Source organism: Oryzias latipes, chromosome 7 (genome assembly GCF_053564925.1).
Source record: "Oryzias latipes strain Hd-rR chromosome 7, Olatipes_Hd-rR_3.1".
Taxonomy (NCBI): domain Eukaryota; kingdom Metazoa; phylum Chordata; class Actinopteri; order Beloniformes; family Adrianichthyidae; genus Oryzias; species Oryzias latipes.
The window spans coordinates 29969451-29989327 of NC_136243.1; the positions used below are offsets into that span (position 1 = coordinate 29969451).

Here is a 19877-nt window from a genome sequence, read left to right on the forward strand (position 1 = left end):
AGTGAGCTTGTTGGACGGCCACACCCCTACCATCTTTACAGCGGGCTCAGAAAAATCTGTCAAACATTTCAAATGTTGGATGTGAGAGCAAATACTTTTACTGAAGCATCTGATTGGTCACTTTATAACTTAAATTACAGAAAATTTTTTAAAAACAAGAAGCAGAGCATTGTGTGAATGGTCATTCACACACATATAATAAATGAGTAATTGATATTTATTTCTCTATAGAAGTTTATGGGATTTTGGCTTTTTGGGACCAGTGGGCACTTCCTGTCTGGAAAGCCAGAGAGAAGGGGTCACCTGGTCCAGTTCTTAAATACAGTCAATGGTTCTGACCCAATAAAATGGTCGCCTTTTTCAATGTACTCTTAAATCTATATTACTGAATTGATGTGTCAGTTTATAATGCAGTTTAGACTGAAGACTAACAGGTAATGGTTGGCTTTTGCGCAAAAATAATTTTTTGAATGGATTCAGATAAAAGCTTTTTTTTTATGTTTTGTAATTATTTATTTACTGAAGCATTTTGAATATAATCTGGCTCAAATTGTGTTCACCTCTGAGTATAAATCAACATCAACCCAGATGTATTGAAGAAATATGAAAGCACAAAAAATAAAAAATAAATTAGAAGAAACAAACCTAATCACATCAACATGAATCTTGAAACTTTTCCCTCTGAAGCGGAAGAAACTTAACCTCAACGAGAAACATTTTTAATGCCATTATGTAAATTCAACAAGGAAGGAAATAGCTGAGGTGCAGATAATGTCCACGAGGGAGAGGTGAGGCTTGCTGCTGAATACCAGCCACATGACTAATCTAACTGTTTCTCTGAGTCACTTCTCCACTCAGACAACAGAGTGGCGAGGCCAAGATGGAATGGATACGCATTATCATTACATACCACAAAGTCTGCAGAGTTCTGGAGAAAACAATAGAAGCTAATGAACCCTAAATAAATGAAAAAATGAAAAAAATGTGCATTTAACAAAAAAAAAAGAAAAAAAAGAATTAAGATCCACTTGGGAAACTATGGTGGTCTGAAAGGAAAACAACTACTGCTGTTGCTCTTAATTTAAAAATCTGTAAAAGTAACTGAGATGGAGTGATTAATGTTGGAGTTTAAGGGAAACTTTATCTCGATGCCTTGTAATTGTTCCCTGATGCAGTCTTTTCCTTAGAGCCCGGAGCACATGCTGAGACAATCAGATGAGATTAGAGACCGCAGGTCCCCTAATCTACTAATACCACACACTGACAGAAACAGGGACCACCACTAAAGAAGTGCCACCAGGTAAAGTCTGTTTCTGTGTGAATTCAATCTTCCGTGTAAGCTGTGGCAGCCGTCACAGCTGTATCAATCTGATAAAAATGTACAAGTGTAAAATCATGTCAGAAATAAAGCAGAAGGTACATTGTTTTATTGTTCATCGCAGGGATTACATCCTAAAAATAATCTGCAATTGGTGAAACCTGCGAAGTAAGTATACATTGTGTAAACTTCATACACTTTTATAAGACAGACATGAACATTTTCACACTTCTCTCTCTTGTTTAAGATCAAACCTTCATAGAAAAATAAGTCCAGTTTTGTAGAAAGAAAACACAAATTTGCTTGCAATGAAGATGTATGTAAGTTTGGCGAACTGACTGCGTACTGTACAGGACATATGGCACAAATGAGATTGATTGACATTGTTCCACAGACAATCAGGACGCAGAACATAGTGCATTGTTAAAGAAATACTGGGAAAAGCATGCAAAATTGCCCAGAAATATAATCTTTTTATGTTGGGTTTCCTTTATTAACATTTCATCCCGAAAAGTTTTTTTTCTTTTTTAGGACATCGCTGATTGGATTATTATATAAAGTTATTTGACATGAAGCGATTCTGGATATCTTCCGAACAGCGATGTCCCACAGTACTTACCTTTTGCAGTTTCTCATTGTGTTTTGTTTTTCAAACATTGCATTTTTTTTTTTTTTACGTTTTGGTTTCTGAAATGTTGTTTTGCTTTCTAAAATACAATAATTTTTGTAAAAAATTTGTTATGCATTTTTTAATTGTTGTTGTGATCTTTAGGTTTTTTTTTTTTTTTTTTGCGTTGAGTGATTTGTTGATGTGATTTGGACGTCAGAGCCACCGTACAACATTCTCCATTTTTTACTGGGTGTGGGAATTTACAATTCCAAAATGCAGTCCTTTGGAATTTCCAGGGCTTTTCGCAATAAAAACTGCGTGCATTGATGTGCTCTAGATTGGCTAGAATAGACCACAATGCATTGCGTTTTATGATTTATCTTTTGAAAAAACTGTATGTAAATTTATGTTTTGTCAGTCGTTAGAGTCATCAAAACATAGTGGAATCCTAAATTCGTAAAATGTTCATATTTATTTAGTTTTTACTTCAGCAAATGAGTGACTTCCTCTTTGGTGTTTCAAAATAAAAGTAATGAGCATGTGTCCAAATTAAATTAAAACCCAGCGCCTTCATTAGTCTTACACTAAATATTCTATTAGGGAGTAGTGAGTTAATTCGGACAAAGCCTTATGGTTGAAAAAAAAACAACCTGTAGGATTACTTTATTGACAAAAAAATGTTACTGAAAGTTGTATTTCACAGCTTAATACCTTTTTTAAGCGAGGGACTGGTTGTGTCTTGAGTTTCAAGAAATTTTATAAGAAGGATATAAGTTGCATATCAACATTCCAGCAGAAAGTTCTGTAAAATTTCCTACAAATGTTGATCCAAAAAAGTTGTGTTTAGTAAATCGCACTGCGTGATTTCATTGCAGCAGGAAAAGTACTGCCCACAAGTCATTGTGGCACAAACAGACTGTGAATACAGGTTGTGTAATTACATAACCTGACACCCCACACGAACCTGAGTTACAAGTTGACAATCTCTCTTAGCTGGCTGACTGCCTGGCGGAGTGGGTGGCTGGCATGATTGGTGCCTGTCTGCTCTCTTTTACCTGCTTAGCTGTCTTGCCGCTTTGCAAGCCCGTTTGACTGATGAGATTATTGATTTAATCTGACAGGCCGTAGATATGAGAAGGCGGCACAGTCACTGTCTTTGCTGTGACCTCCAACTCAGTCAGCCGTTAACGTCTCAGGCGTCAGTGAAAACAGGAAGCTGTGACAAAAGCACTCAAACCAGCAGAAGCTTCCCAGTTGAGTTGTTTTCCAGACTGTCTCGATTTGAACCTACCATTTTTTTCATGTCCTGCTGCAGACATGTGATGAAGAACAGGACCTGCATTACAAATAGGGAAATCTGGCAGTGCAAAAACTAAATCTGGACTTTAAGATTCAAAAAACACAAAATGTTACGAAAATACAAAAGCTGCCTCGTCACAATAATTTCAAAACATGTAGTGTTGGACAACCTGGTAAAGATTTGGGGGACAAAGGAACTCAAATATTGTTAATTCCTGGTGGAAAAGATTTATTTGCACAATTTCTGTTGTTGTGTCAATAAATTACAGAATAAAACATAACCTTTAAAAATGTGGAGCACAGCTGATGTGGTGTTCATAACTCCGAACAGATTTCAGATTTTATTTGAGGACTAACGCCTCTTCACTGCTGCCAACCCAGAGCTGGTGCAGCTCTGCAGTAAATACAAAGTCAGAGTGCAAAAAATGGGAATAAAATGTATTCGTGGTCTGTCTGGAGCGCATTATGTTAAAGTCTGTTTGTCGATTTTGGCAAGTCGCAAAATGTCAGACAACAAATGTTTCTTTCAGGTCATAGAAAGTAGGAAACTCTGGAGACGCCGGCTTGTTTAATATCTGTTGTCTTGGAAAGACCTTTTTTTGTTTACCCTGTTTGTGGTTATTCAAAGAAAACTTTTCAAATTTTAAGGATTTTTATTTATCTCTGAGGCTCTTGAAATGTCTTACTGAAATGGTTTGTGCTTTCAAGAGCAGTAAAACCAATTTTAAAAAGTTTTTAAAAGTTACAAATGTAGCTGCTGTAGAGAGGCCATCTTTTAATCACTTTTAAATCATAGTTCAAGCCTGAACCCCATCAATGTCCCAGTGATATTTAGTGCCTGTAAATTGTCAATGGCGCATATTCATAGCAACACATTTTCACCCCAACTCATCATGTGGACCCCCTCTGTGTCAGATATTGATGCTTTCAGTACTTTCACTTTGGTAGGTTTCACAGATTTTGACTACCACCTTAGTAATAAAAATGATAATGATAATAAGAATAGAAAAAAAAAAAATTTCCCCATGTTTTCCTCAGGAAAACATATATACATTTTTTCCTGCATTGCTTTCATTTAAAATAGCCTACAGTTTTTTAGATAAATAAAGCAGAAACAAAAGTAAGTGTCTAGCCCAAGGGCACTTCGACATAAGGCAAGAACGGAACCTGAGATCTTCCGATCAGAGGCTGACCGCTCGACCTACACTGCACAGAACCTCAGACAATGAGTGTGTGTGTGTGTGTTTGCATCATACACCTCTAACCTTTCGTGGGTTCTGCGTTATATCATCTAAGCTGGTGGACAGAAGGCTATCTTTCATGGCCACATACAAACGCTTCCCGCCTTCATCAAGCAGCAGGGAGTGCAGGTCTCCGGCCACCAGGGGCAGCGTCAGCAGCCGACCGTTCTGGATGAGCTCTACAACGGGGGAGAAAAAGGCAAAAGTAAAGATTGGGGTTACTCAGTCAGATTTCTAGCAGAGTAACTTGCTTTTTTCTGCATAAACACAGTTTTAGTTGCACTTTAGAAGGAATATAAAATAGCACTAAATCAAAAAACATAGCTTACATCATTATCAAAATGCAACAAGGGATGGTTTTAACGTAAAATATTACCTTAACTGATTAATCATTACTGGTGTAACCGGATATACCAAACAAAAGAACAAGCTTTCCCACACCTTCAGTGTCTATAGCAGTGGCAATTGTTTGTCTCATGCCTTACTGTCTTATCAGGCATCTCACTTGCATCATACACACAAACCGTAATGTAACATTTGTGAATAAACAAACGAGTGTAGACACTGTGCGTGAGGTATCTTCTCTCTTGATAACAAGATTTTCAAACTACATGAATGAATGAATGAATGACTGCAGAGATTATTGGTTAGTCTGATACATCGTGTAAACTATGAGAACTATGGTGCCAAAGATTGTCGGATGTCTGAGCAAAAACAACTAATTAGTTTTTTTCAAAGGTTTTAAATGTTGAATGTTGAATTTGGCCTTGCTTGAAAAGGGAACAAAGCTGCAGGAATGGCTTAACAGATTGGCAAATCTTTATAGCAGCATGAAGTACAAAGAGCATAGAAAACATCATGGAAATTTAAAAGAAAACAAAATCATCCAGAGGGTTAGTATTTTACACTGAACCAAGTTAAAATATGGAAACACTTTTAATTCAAGTTTGAATTTGTTTGAAGCCCTCAAGTAGAATTGCAATATTTGTAAAAGTTCAGCTTTGATTTGAAAATATGTTTAACTAGAAATGTGTCACTGCTGCAGATAATTCCGCTCTGTTACACCAATACAAGTATAGATACAAAGATTGTGGATTAGCTCCTAAAAATGCTCAATTTAAACAGATTTATTAAAACTAAAATTTCCCATATGTATCTAAGGTCTTGAAAATGTTTATCATAGTGAAGCTTTGCCGCAATTTCAACCAGGAAGATTGATCTCACTTCTGGGTATGCTGAGTTTTTACGTCTCTCCATAGACCACTCATCACTTAAGCCTTCACTCTGAAACAATAGCAAAATTCTCTTTCAATCACAATCATAATTTCATTTTTAAGCGCATGGATGTTTATCTCTCTGTATGCTAGACGATTCGCCAACCAGTCCTCCACCCCGTTCTTCGCAAGGAACAATGCTATGTCATGGTTTGGGCATTAACCCTCCAGCACTGGGACTTTAACTCTTGTGTTGTTGTTCTACCGTAACTCTTTAACTATTTACACAATTAACATAAATCTGAGAAAAGCACCTTTGCGCTGATTGGCAGCACTTTACAGTAGTGAAGTGTTTTCACAATCAATTTAGATCAGCTGATTCTGTCAAAGAGAAAAGTGTCTTTGCGTCGTTATGCAACACTTTAGGTTAATGATGTGTTGCATATCGGTGCAAAGACGTCAGGAAAATCAGCTTTTCTCTGAGTCATTATGTATCAGTATATTAAACAATACAGTATGTGTTCATCTAAGGTCTGAGCTCATCCCACACAACACATCATCGGCCCAGAACCCGACTGCCAAAGAAAATTCCCTTTTTTTGCACATCTTTTTGTATCATTACAGTTTTTTAAATGTTCTTTTTTTGTTATTTATTTTACTACATACATTTTGCATATATTGCACGGATTAAAATTGTACATACGTGAATATACGTGGAAAAAGTGGGAAATGTTTTGTTCTTTACCTGTATTTTTTACAAATGTCTCACAAATGAACCACCACAAAAACACAAGTAAACCACGCAAAGAAAACCTAAATCGTAAACGAAATCAAAGAACATGAACTGTGATTATTGCGCTGTTTATGTGCAATTCATCAGAAAATGGTCCATTACATCACATAATTTTAACGTGAAATATATGCGATATAAAAGTTATACATCAGTGTTACGTGCATGAAAAGTCTGTTAGACATGCGTGGTACGATTGTGGAAAACCACAATTTGGATATGCATCTCGCAAAAATGATACACACTTGCATAAGATTTATGTATTAATTGCACAAAAACTACGTAAAATACGCACAAACTGCCTAATTCTCACCTACTAAAAATTTGAACAACTCAAAATTGAATTCACGTAAAGAGCCTTTAGCCAAGACCCTCGACGGACATCTGCACGCATTGACAAATAACTAACATAAGAGACACTTATAAATGATGTATATCACGCATGTATCACGAAAGACAGATATTCCATTCAAGGAAAATGCGCAAAAAAGTGGCTGTGTGACTCGACCTTAAGATCTGTTGTTATTAAACTGTATTTTTGGTTTGTACAGACGGTTGCTGACAAACTTGTCTTTATCGATGCATTAAGTTGGGCTCTGAAACATCTTTAATCCCCATGCTTTCTATGGAGGTAACACTATTTGCTGTTCAGTGGATGCCTAAATAAAACGATTGAGAAAATGCTAAGAAAATCATAGCAGTGAGTCAGCACAGCATAGAGAAGTCAAGTTATTTCTGTCATAATTTGGAGTGCGACTTCAAAGGAGAAGAACTACAGAAAAGCAAGGACAGACTAAAAGAGGGAATGTGAAAAAAAGGACAAAACTGCCAAACAGGAGGAGAAGTGTGATGCTTTGCGTGAAAAGACTGTGAATCAATGACAGATTGTGCATAATATGCAAGGACAGAAACAGGCACGCCAAGCAGCAGACTGAGGTGAGAGAAAGGCCATCAGCTGAAGAATATTTGGAGCAGCTCAAGTGAACATTTGTTTGTAGAGGTGACGAAAAGCCTGAACTGAAAGCTGTTTGTTCAGCCATTCTGATCTGTCGGTACGGCCCCATTCTCCTCAGCAGAAAATCAGTTTGATGCTACAGTTTAATTTTATTGTCTGACAGTCCGTGTAATCTAACTACCAGAAGGTCTGTAGCGATGTACCAGAACAAAAACGGAACAATAAAGCTCAAAATAAATAGACACCCCTACTATTTGTTGCATTTCAAGTAAAGGACCACAATCCATCCTTTCTAATTATTTATACATTCATTTATGGATTGATTCTTTATTTAACGAGTACAGAAGGTCAGAAACTGTGGCTAAAATCAAAACATTATAAAGTCAATCAGATCTGAAACACCTCTGCACCTCTTGGGAAAAGCTGAAAGATGTATTTGGATGAACCGACTTGCCCTCCGACTACCACCGCTTGGAGGGCGCCCGGATCCAAGGTCGAGGCAAGCACATTTTTGAAATATCATTTTTCTTACTGAGCACAAATGAACAAAAAAGGATTTCAAAAAACCAAGACCCCTCCCTCCAGTTGTTAAAGTTTCCTATGGCTTTTTGGGAACGTGTTCTTGTTTTCACAGTTTTTCTTTGCAGCCTCGTTTATTCATGCATTCATTTTCTATTCCGTTCGTTTCGCCCACAAGTGGCCGGGATAGGCTCCGGCAGCCCCGTGACCCCCCCCCCCCCAAAAAAAAGGGGGGAAAAAAACGGAATAACCTCGTTTACAAAAACAAAAGATTTGAATATCAATGCAGGGCCTGGAGCGTGGCTCCGTTCATTTCTGTAAACTGCAAACCTCAGCCACTAGTATTATGGATTTTCTCCTGCTGTTAGCTGAAGAAAAAAAAACATCAAGCAGGTTTTAGATTTTTCCTCTGCAGTGATTTAGACACACTGACGTTCATCTTCAGTTGCCTTTATGGACAGACAAATGAAGCAGGGCAGAAGTCTGTGATGCTTCAGTGAAGAACCTTGAAACTGATGTCCTTTTGTTGTTGCCAGGTTCATCAGAATTAGGGTTTGACAGGTTGCCACAACTAAACCCAATTAAGAAGTTTCACGCTGTGAGCTCATGTGACTTTTCTTTACATTTCTTGGTTGATATGTACCATGCAGTCATGTGGAAAACTAAATATGGGGTGAACTTTTTGATATGCATGTTAAAATGTATGGAACATTACACCAACCTTTACTGTAATTGATTCTGTATTAAAAAAAAGTAATTGTTAAAAAAATCAGACAAAAAATTCTGACCATAACATACAGGACCCTTAGTCAAAAATTCTTACCCCATTGGCAAACTATCTTCAAAAGAGCAAAATAAAAATCTCCCACTGTGCTAAAATTCTTACTTAAAATAAAATCTAGTTTTGTCAAACTGAAATTATTTCGCAACTGAAAAGTTTTCTTGATGAGAGTATTTTTCTTGCAAGACATAAAACAAATAAATAATAAGTACTATTTTACAAATCAGCTTTTGCAGTGTCCAAAACAACAAAAACTAAAAGTATGGTTACGCTTCTATTCATCGCTGTTATAATTAAATAGCAAAATAATACATAAAAACAAGTCTTTCAAACCTAAGGCTATTTTACTTTAATTTACCCAAGTCATAGGTTATAAGTTTCTTTTATAAAGTAATCATTGTGGGTGGGGTCATGGGATGTATATGTTAATGGAGGGGCTGTTTTTTTATTTCTGTCCCTCTGTGTTGTTCATAAGTGTAAAGCTCTGAGCTGCACAAATAAGCGCTTTTTTTTTTTTTTTTTTTTTTTTTTTTTTTTTTTTTTTTTTAACTTGTCCTGTCCAACAGCTAGGCAAACAGATGAGAGCTGAGGGCCTCTTGTGTTGGGCATATTTTATTCTAACAAGAGGGGTTATTCATCTTCAGACAAACCAAAGGTATGTCTGAATAAACCCCTTTTGTAATTGAGGCCAAACTTTATTAATTTCAATCATGTTTGAAAATCTTTGGTGTTGGACCGGACGGAAAAGGAAAGAGGGGAACAAGAGAGAGGGACGTTAGAGAGAGGGGGGGGTAGGAGGGTGATAATAGGAGGGGAAGGGGGGTAAGACCATGAAGCAGCATAGAGCAGGCAGGTTTACTGGTTGTTTATCGTTACGGTACGGTTCAAATGTGGTACAAAAAGGGCGGGGCCTGTTCACACACACTCAAATATTATCAACACACCTGCTAGCCGCAGAAATGTCCACATGTCAACATGCACACAAAACAGATAGTGTTCACGAACGCATACTTATGCCTTTAAACCAACTAGTGTGAAATCTTTCATTCATTCAATCATGCAAACTATTAGTGCAAAGGTGAGCTAACACCTGTGCTCAGGTGAGTGTTTATGTTCTTCTAAAATGGATGGTGGAATGTGAAAAGAAGGAGGAGGAGCGCCCAGCCACCCCCACACCCATACCCCCGCCGCAGCAGCAGCGGCAGCCGGAATTCCCCCAGCGCCACACGGGAACAGGCAGGGAACAACCGCCCCCCGGGCGACCAAGACCGCCACCCAGGCCAGGGCCAGCAGGACCGCCGCGAGGCCCCCAGAGCCAGAGAGCAGGGAGGCGCAGAGGGAAAGAGAGCGCCGCCCCAGCCCAGCCAGGAAAGCAGCCCCCCGCCGCGCCGGAAGAGCCCAACGCAGGGCCCCACCGGAGAGGGACGCCCACAGCCCCAGACGAGCACCCCACCACCACCCAGGAGTTCCGGGCATCCCCCCGCCCCGACCCCAGGTACGAGCCAGGACCCCCCAAGGGAGACCCGCTCCGCACTCCAGGCAGCCACCCACCCGGCCCACGGTTGGTCCAGGTAGGAGCAAGGCAGGGGCCCGCCGCCCCCGCCCAGGAGGGGGGAACCCCGGGGAAAAAAGGGCGGCCCATAAGGGATGTTATAAATATGGCCCGACCAGGCTCGGCCATGTTGGAAGTTTGGCGGGGCCCAGCGCCCAGGGGCAAGGACCAGGACCCACCCCCCAGGGACACGAACACCCCCGGCTCAGGTGTAATATGAACCCCCCCACCGTGCGGAGAGAGCACCGCCGGGCCCAGGGAGCCGGCACCCAAGGGACACGGCCGCCATCGCCAAGAGGCCCACACCCCCCACCAGGGACGGGGTAGGGGACAGATGGACCCAGGTCCCACCTTCCTTGTAAAATGTGTGTGCGTGTATGGGTGTTTGAGAGGGTGTTTGTGTGCATGTGTGTGTGTTTATGTTTGAATGTATATATTGAAGGGGGAGGGGTGTGTGTACTAGGGGGGGTGCAGTTAAAATTGGCGAGTAGGGCACTAAGGGGACATCTCCTGATTACTCACAGTGATGTCCCCTCACCCTCCACACCAAGGGGCCCTAAATGTCTAAGGTGCGGTTAAAATTGGCGGGTAGGGTGCCAGGAGGACATCTGCTGCTTGCTGGCAGTGATGTCCAAGCACCCCCCCTACCAAGGACCCTACGTGTCTAAGGTGCAAATAAAACCGAAAGAGGGGGGGCCCACTCCATACGGCAACCATAGGAGGGGGGCCACTCCCAAGTAGCCCCCCCCCAAGGCGCATCGCAGGCTAAACCCCCCACCCCCTCACCCTAATATGAGGTTATATAAGGAAGGGGGTAAGTTGGGGACAGCTGGTAGACTGTCCCCCGGTGGTCAAACAGCCGTCCCCCAGCCCACCCCCAGCAAAGGGGCCAGGGCCACCCAGCCCAGGGGCCCACCCCCGGAGGCGCCGACACCCCAGGCCCGGCACCACCCACCCCACACAGAGAGAGAGGAGCCAGAAAGCGTCGCCCCCCCCCGGAGCAAGCCCAGGCCCCCACCCCCAGACGCCGGCCCTAGAAGAGCTCTGGTCAGGCCTCGACGGGACCGAGGAGGCCAACCGGCCGAGGCAACCACTGATTGCCTCAGCGGAGACCCCGACCCGCTAGCCCCCCCGACCCGTACTAATAATGGGCCCCCCCTCCCCCCCAGAACGCCCCCCCACAGGACAGGGCCGACAAGCCCCCCACCCCACCCCACCCCAGACCCCGCAGCCGAAGCGGGTGACACCCAGAGCGACCGGGGGCCCCGAGAGGGTTGTCCCGTCCCGTCCCAGAGCCAGGGAAGGGCCGATCCCAGCCCCAGGTGCAGATGGGCAGCCCATCCGGCGCCGCTGGGCCCCCCCCACCCGAGCAGGGCCCCCCGCCAACCCCCCCCAGCACAGGCAAAGGGACCACCCCCCCAAGCCAAGCCAGACCACCACCCCACCCCCCCACCACGCACCCCCACACCCAAGCCCAGAGGACCACGCAGCGCCCCAGCCCGCCCCACCCAGGCACCGGACCCGACCCCCCGACCAACGGAGCCCCCCACCGCCCCCGCCAGGCACCGGAAGCCCCGACCCCCACCCCAAACCACGGCAGAAGGGCAAGGAGCAGCGACGACCAGGCCCTCCACCCCCTAAGTCATGGAGTCAACCACAGGAGACCAGAGAGACTGAATTCTTTCAAAGTTACTTGAGCTTTGGGCTGACATTTTTTCCAAGCTGATATGATCAAACAGCAGATTTCTGTGTTGACTTATGTTTATATTTTTCTTGTTTTTCCAATTTATTAAAATAGTTTTTTTGGCAATACAAAGAGTTATGAAAATGATAGATGCTAATCCTTCTTCTATATCGATGGCACTCATGTCACCAAGCACACAAAGTGACGGTGAGGCAGTGATTGAAACCTTAAGCCAGACTGATAAATCGGCACATACCTGCTGCCAGAGAGCCCTGACAGGAGTGCAGAACCACAGTGCGTGCATGTAGCTGTCGGGTAGATTATTATCACAGTGCTCGCAAATGTCTGAGTTACTGAGACCCATCTTGAACATCCTCTGTCCAGTGTAGTAAATTCTGTGAAGAGTTTTGAGATGGATTAGCTGCAGATTTGGACTTTTTGTCAGTTTAAAGGTGTTTAGACAAAGTTCTGACCAGAAGCTTTCATCTGTGCTGATGCTCAAATCTGCATCCCATTTTTTTGTTGGAAGGGCAATATTGTTATCTAAATTACATAAAAGTTTGTATATTTTGGAGAGAGTTCTATTCATTGAAAAATTAATCAGAGTGGTAACTACATCTGGTAGCTTTAAATCGTCGTCTTTAATTTTATACTTTTTAGTAATACTTGATTTAAGTTGCTGATATTCCAAGAAGTTATTTATTCCATGTTTGTCTTGAAGTTCCTGGGGGGTTATGAATCTTCTATCAATAATTACGTGCTCTAGTTGTTTTATGCCCCCTGCTTGCCAAGCTGGGAAGTGAATCATTTTTTTGTTAATAAGGATGTCCGGGTTGTTCCAGATGGGTGTCATTTTGCACGGTTGAATTGATGATTTTGATATTTTGAGAAATTCCCACCAGGCTGTTAAGGTGGCATTTATATTAATGCTTTTGAAACAATCCTGTTTTTTAACTGTTTGGCTAATAAATGGTAGCTGTGACAGGTTGGTCTTTCCACATAACACCTGTTCCAAGTCTAACCATGAGTTGGTTTCTGGATTATTTTTTAACCATTTTAAGATATATTGTAATCTATTTGCAAGAAAGTATTTGTGGAAATTAGGTAGTTCTAATCCTCCACAGCTTTTTGCAGATTTTAAAGTTTTTAGACTAATTCTTGCAGGTTTGTTGTTCCATAGAAAGCTTGATATGGATGAGTCTAATGTTTTGAACCATTTTAATGGCGGTTGTGTGGGAATCATTGAGAAGAGATAATTAACCTTGGGTAAGATTTTCATTTTAACCGTGGCTACCTTGCCCATAAGGGACAGAGGCAGGTTGGTCCAGCGTGTTAGATCGTCCTGTATGCTTTTCAGTAATGGGGTGTGGTTTAGCTGCACCAGTTCTGATAGTTTGGGGGAAAAGTAGATACCCAGATATTTGATATTTCCTGTTTTAACTGGAATTGTGAGTCTTTGTTCCATATTCCTGTTGAGTGGTAATAAAACAGACTTATTCCAATTAATGGAATAGTCTGATATGGAGGAGAATTCATTTATGATCATTGCTGTTTCATTTACAGAATGTAAATTCCTTAAAAACAGTAATATGTCATCCGCATAAAGACTAATTTTATGATGGCTGTGTTTGGTTTTTATTCCTATAATGCTCTCATTCTGTCTTATTGCTGCAGCTAAAGGCTCAATGAATATAGCAAAAAGAGAAGGAGAGAGTGGGCAGCCCTGTCTGGTTCCTCTTCCAAGAAAAAACCTGTTTGAAGTCTGTTTATTAGTTCTAACTGATGCATTGGGGTTGTGATATAATATTTTGATCCAATTGATGAATGCTTCTCCAAAACCAAACTTATGGAGGGCGGCAATAAGGAACTTCCAATTAACTCTGTCAAAGGCTTTTTCAGCATCCAGCGATAGTACCGTCATTTCCTGTTTTTTAATGGTGGCAAAGTCTATTATATTAACTAGTCTACGGACATTATCATCCGAGTGTCTGCCTTTGATGAATCCAGTCTGGTCGAAGTGAATTATGTGAGGAGTGATTTTTTCTATTCTCTGTGCTAGTGCTTTGCAGATAATTTTTACATCTGCATTGATTAAAGAAATGGGGCGATAGCTTGAAGGACTAGTGGGCTTTTTTATAAATAAGCGCTTTTTATAAATAAAGTTTAATTTGATTTGACTTGATTTTTTAAGCCACGCCATCTAAAATGGACCTTTATCAGTATATGAAATATGACTTAATACTTTAGTTACAAGACCCTTTGCCGTTACTTTTCCTGTGTTTGTTGAGGAATGTTTTAAATGCCATTTTTATCGGACATACCTGTCAGATAAAAACAGGTTAGTCGTAGTGCAAATAGAGCTTGATTCAAGCTCTGTTTGAAATGTCTGGGATCAAATCCTGTCATGATGCAATTTTAAATATGTAAATCTATCAAAATAGATATAGAGCTGCTGGTATCATAGTGTACAGTATGTAATCATACCTATGTCAAAGGTAACCTTTAATGTGCAAGAATATCATTTCATCAGGTCATGAGTTTGGAAACATATTTATTTAGGTCAAAATGAAATCGTTTTCAGGCTGTTCTAAGGTTAAGTGTTGCACCATCTTAGATTTGAGCACATTTTACTGTAAGCAAAATATAACCTTATAAAACAGCAGAAGGCAAATATCTTAAAGAGAAGAAGAGGTGGACGGGAGGATGTGAAAATGATCTAACAAAGGGATGTTAAGGTGAAGGCAGCTTAGTTATGAAAATGGAAAAAAAGTGTCAAAACCCCACATGATGATGGGCAGATGTGAAAGTGAGGGAAATGAAGGGGCAAATGGAGGTGAACAGACCAAAAGAATTCTGATAGAAGAGATGAATAAATGATAATGGATGAGGGTCAGTGGGAAGACAAGGGATAAGGGAAAAACAGAGGAAGATTGAGCGTGATAGGTGGATGGGGGTAAAGGTGAAGGAAGATGCATTGAAATCATGTTTGGGTGACACTGCAGGGTAAATGATGGACATGAGGCTGAAGTGAAGGTGAAGCAAAGTCAGATGAAAAAGCTGGGGAAGAGGAGCCACAAGCATGATGGGAAATCAGAAAAACAGAACAAAAGGTGACGGATAGATCGGAGGATATTGGAGGAGAAAATGGGCTAAAAGGGCAGCGGAAAAAAAGAAGCAAATGGTTATATGAGAGGAAGCAACAACAGTTTGAGGACAAGATGAAAAACGATGATGAGACAAGTGATGAGTTGGGGAAAGAGCCGGGTGACAGGCTGTCGGTGGGAGAAGAAAAAGACGGAAAATGAAAATTTCAAAAAGCAGCAGAAGGAGAGGATGAATACAGAAAGTAAGATTGATGCTGAAGACAGAAGTTAAGAGTGATCACAATATAATGACATTCAAGAGAAGCAAAAAAAAAGATGGACGAGCACAAAAGAAAAAGAACTCGTTTAAATAATTTTTACCAGAAAAACGATCACAGTTGGAGAGAAATGGTTTGCACAAAAAAGGTAGAAAGCAGAAAGTTGTGCTGGGCTCAGCATGAAATTTTGCTGCGTTTGTTTATTATTCAGCAAAGCGTCAGGGAAGTAAAATGTACAGAAACAGCAGCCAAAGCAGGGCCAAGGTTTTTCTATTTCATGTATTTAGTTATAGTTGCACAAAGAAGAAAAGCAGCTTTATTTTAAACAATCCAGGAATGCAAAACTGGAGGATTTTAATGTATGTCATTAATTTAGCCACAGATTAAATAGACCAAAACTGCTCATCATGTTCATGTTTATGAGTACTAGATCACCATGAAAAAGAAAATCAAATAAATAAATGTGAGAAAAATGTGGTACAATTATACGGAAGAGGATTAGGGCCATGGAGAAATAAAAAAAAAGGTCATAGACAATTCTGACTTTAAAGTCAGAATTCTGACTTTAATCTCAGAATTCTGACTTTAATCTCAGAATTCTGACTTTATTCTCAGAATTCTGACTTTAAACTCAGAATTCTGACTTTAATCTCAGAATTCTGACTTTATTCTCAGAATTCTGACTTTAATCTCAGAATTCTGACTTTATTCTCAGAATTCTGACTTTAATCTCAGAATTCTGACTTTAAAGTCAGAATAGTGCGCTACAGTCGCATGTGAGCCACATTCTTCACTTCAGCACTGCCGAGTCCAAGGAGCTGCCGGAGTGAAACCAACAAAATTGACGTCTGTAAGTGTCTTTTTGCACGCTGAGGGTTGACCAGAGGAGCTCATTTCGCTAATGGAAGAACAGAGGGTAAGTAAAAAGAAATCGTTTTAAACTGAATCTTGTATGAACGGTTACGGGCAGCAGGCTATGCTAGCATTTTGCATCGGTCATGCAGGGCTTTGCATAGCTGGTGCAAAAAATGCTTTGTGATAGCACCCATTGTCGTGCCCGTTTATATCAACAACTACCTTATAATTTCGTTTTTTATACCCTTCAGAAAATACTCTCTGCGTATGTCTAACAGATTGTCGTGTTTTACTATGCAGCATCATGCCCACTGATCTTTTAGTTTACACGTCCAATAACTTTAACGTTCGGTTTTCAGCCTTCTCTTCACGTGACAGACACGTTCTCTATTTTTATTATCTCATTGTTAAACAAACACTCTGCAAACGACGGTCCCCCGTCACAGAATCATACCCTTTCATAACATTTAATACAATATTGTAATTTTTGTTATTCTGTATCTGCACGAGTTTAAATAAAGTTCAGGTGGTGGAAGTCACGTGACACCTCGGAGTAGAGTTGCGTATCCACGGCAACCGCCGTTTCTTCTTCGTTGAACCGTAGCAATGTGTTTACTATTTAGCACATTAGCACCCACATTAAGCTATCGGCACCGCTGCAAACTTCACAGGGTACAGTTTATTATTATTTTTACAGGGCGGGTTTTTTTATTTTATTTTTATTGGGCGGGGGGTTTTTAAACACCGCGAAGCTTGATCGTTACGTCATTATGTACGTAGTTCTGCAGAATCGGATGATTGACTCTTCTGTAGACTACTATTTTCTATTTTCTCAGCTGCATTTTCATAGTCCGTTCGGATTCACCTGATTAACCACATTTGTCCAGTTTTAGTGGGCATATAAATGGCCAACAAGTACATTTATGTCAAATGTTTGCACACAGCAAGAAAGAAAGAAGCTCCATTTATCACTTTTTTATTTATGCTTCTGAAAATACTACTGGACTTGTTTTTTTTCCTATATGTTCCCTGTGACATCAAATAATACTCATTTCTTTTATAACTAATGTATTTTTCTTTTGTGCAGATTGACAGTGATGTCATTGCTGTGGAGGATCCAGAAATGACACTTCACATCCCTCCCTGTGGAGTCTGCAACATGTCATTGCAGAAAGAAGTTCTTTTGCTGAGATTTCTTCCCATCAGATGCTAGACTCTACATTAGACACTGGAAACTTGTTCTTGTTATTATTTTTAAGCACATTTATTTATTTATCTGTCGTTTTTAATGGAGCTATGGTAACAAAGTAATTTGACTGTTTTGTCGTTTTTTCTTAAATATATGTGCGATAGTACATATCTGAGAATACCTGCAGATAACTGACATACCTTTTCCTTTTAATTTGAATTTATTTCTGATTCATTTTCTGAACCCATTTTGTCCCTTTTGGGACCTAGGGGCTGCTGGAGCCTATCCCGGCCTCTTATTTCTTCTGTGAAATTTAAAGAAATATTTATAACTAAACACATTTTTTCTCATTTTATTATTTACTTTTAATTTTCAGTATTTCCATAACAGATGCATCAAATAATAGTAACCTAAGATCAAAAGTATTAAATCAACTGTATTTCCATTATATGATTTATTTGTTTCCTTTTGAAATATTCGGCCACTTGCATTACATGTGTTAGTTCTGACCTTTTAAATAATGTTAGCAACTCCTGTTTAACTCACACGTGGTAAAAAAGGTGTTATGGTTCCTATAAATTCATACAAAAACATTTCAGAAGAAAGACCTTTATTCATACATTTTTATAGAAACATTACAGTTTATAATTTATAACATAGCAACAATTTATCATTAAGTTATGCATATTATAATAGGGAATGTGTTAAATTTGCTTCTTCTCTTCCCATTTCAAGCATTAACTGTTTAGTTTGTATAATGAAAAGTAAGATACAGGGATGTATACTCAGATTGTGACTTATTTTTGTTTCTTCATATATGTGCTGTTCCTGTGTTGAAGGAAGTATGTTCCAATTGACCATGATTGAAACAATAAACTCAAATTAATGTTGTTTCTAATAACTGCTTCCAACTTAGAATAGTCTTATTTTCAAAATAAACTTCTCTCAGCTGCACAATGACGTACTGGTTAGCAGGCGTGCCTCATAGCAAGAGGGCTTCAAATCCCAAAAGGGTCCTGTGTGGAGTTAGCATGTTCTCCTGCATACATGACCTTCCGGCAGCTTCTTCCATCAGTCCAAAAAGCATTATAGTTGATTAATGTAAAGTGTGTGAATGGTGATTGTGTGTGTTGTGTCTGTCCCAGAGCTGCATCATCCTCCAAAGCGATGACATCACGGTCAATCTGCACAAAAGAAAAATTAATTAATAATAATAATTTAAAAAAAAAGTATGAGTTTTACTTGATGTCACAGTAAAAATATAAGAAAATTACCATCTTCTTTTTCTCCAAATTAAGTCTTGGCATGTGGAGTTCCATTTTTCTGCATGTCAGCTAATAAGACGATAAAACATAAAATGACGTGGAGGGAGGCATGAGAGCTAAATATTGTAATAAAGTCAAAATGTAAAAAAGTCAAAAAGGTAGGTGAATGCAAACAACTGCAGTGTGCAGAAATGCACAACTTGAAACTCCGTCCGTGAGACTGTCACAGATGTCGATAACAGCATACAAAGTTTTAAAAGACGTTATACAGTTACAAAATGCTAGCATAGTCTGTCGCCGTTTCATTAAACAATTCTAAATTAATCTCTTTTTACTCACCTTCTGTTAACACACTGGCCTCCTGGTAAACTTCAGCACGCAACGAGAAACTTAAAGAGGACATTTTCGTTAGTTCCACTCAGCATGTATGACTCCACAGTGCTGCTAAAGCTAACTGAAGGAAGTAGCTCACAGGCCTCCGTAGTTCTGAGATTAAAGTCAGAATTCTGAGTTTAAAGTCAGAATTCTGAGATTAAAGTCAGAATTCTGAGATTAAAGTCAGAATTCTGAGTTTAAAGTCAGAATTCTGAGATTAAAGTCAGAATTCTGAGATTAAAGTCAGAATTCTGAGTTTAAAGTCAGAATTCTGAGATTAAAGTCAGAATTCTGAGTTTAAAGTCAGAATTCTGAGTTTAAAGTCAGAATTCTGAGAATAAAGTCAGAATTCTGAGATTAAAGTCAGAATTTTCTATGCGCTTTTTTTTTCTTTGTCCATGGCCCTAATCCTCTTCGGTACAATTATGAGACAAAAAGTCAAAATTTAAAGAAAAAAATAAAGTTGTACAATTATTATTTTTTAAATCACCATTTTATGAGAATACAATCGTAAATTTAAGGAAAGTCTTCATTTTACAAGGAAGAAGCCTTGCTTTTTTAAGAAGTAAAGTTATGATTTCATGATAATGAATTTTTACATTTGCAAAATAAAGTAAAGTATATTCAGAGATCCTTGAGCAGTGTCACATTCATCTGAGTTCTTTCTAATTTCTCTTAATTTTAAAAGATAAAGGTAACATTTTATTATCGAAAAAGAAAGCATAATTTTCATTGTATAATTATGACTTTTTTGAAGGAGAAATTGACAACTTTAGGCTAGTAAAGTGTTGAACTTTTTTTTCATAATTGTCCAATTCTGACTTTTTTCTAATTGTTTTACGCCCTTCTTCTCACATGTATGTTCATTT

At 39.7% G+C, this 19877-nt stretch overlaps 1 protein-coding gene and 2 long non-coding RNA genes across 6 annotated transcripts in view; 1 reads left to right on the top strand and 2 right to left on the bottom strand.

Moving 5' to 3' along the window:
• Nucleotides 1-19877, bottom strand: part of sema3h (sema domain, immunoglobulin domain (Ig), short basic domain, secreted, (semaphorin) 3H) — a 76935-nt gene that overhangs the window by 32966 nt on the left and 24092 nt on the right. For all 4 annotated transcript variants that reach the window (XM_078949577.1, XM_078949576.1, XM_011476831.4 and 1 more), the window contains exon 2: nucleotides 4493-4647. In XM_078949577.1, the coding sequence (XP_078805703.1) occupies nucleotides 4493-4549 (57 nt within the window). In that variant the 5' untranslated portion in view covers nucleotides 4550-4647. The remainder of the gene's footprint in view (nucleotides 1-4492; nucleotides 4648-19877) is intronic.
• LOC111947649 (uncharacterized) lies at nucleotides 15804-18269 on the top strand. Its single transcript, XR_002873512.2, has 2 exons — nucleotides 15804-16240; nucleotides 17267-18269. It is a non-coding gene; the product is annotated as an uncharacterized LOC111947649 (long non-coding RNA).
• On the bottom strand, nucleotides 17962-19113 carry LOC111947648 (uncharacterized). The gene is made up of 3 exons (XR_002873511.2): nucleotides 18973-19113; nucleotides 18643-18702; nucleotides 17962-18552 (listed from the first exon to the last, which is right to left on the bottom strand). It is a non-coding gene; the product is annotated as an uncharacterized LOC111947648 (long non-coding RNA).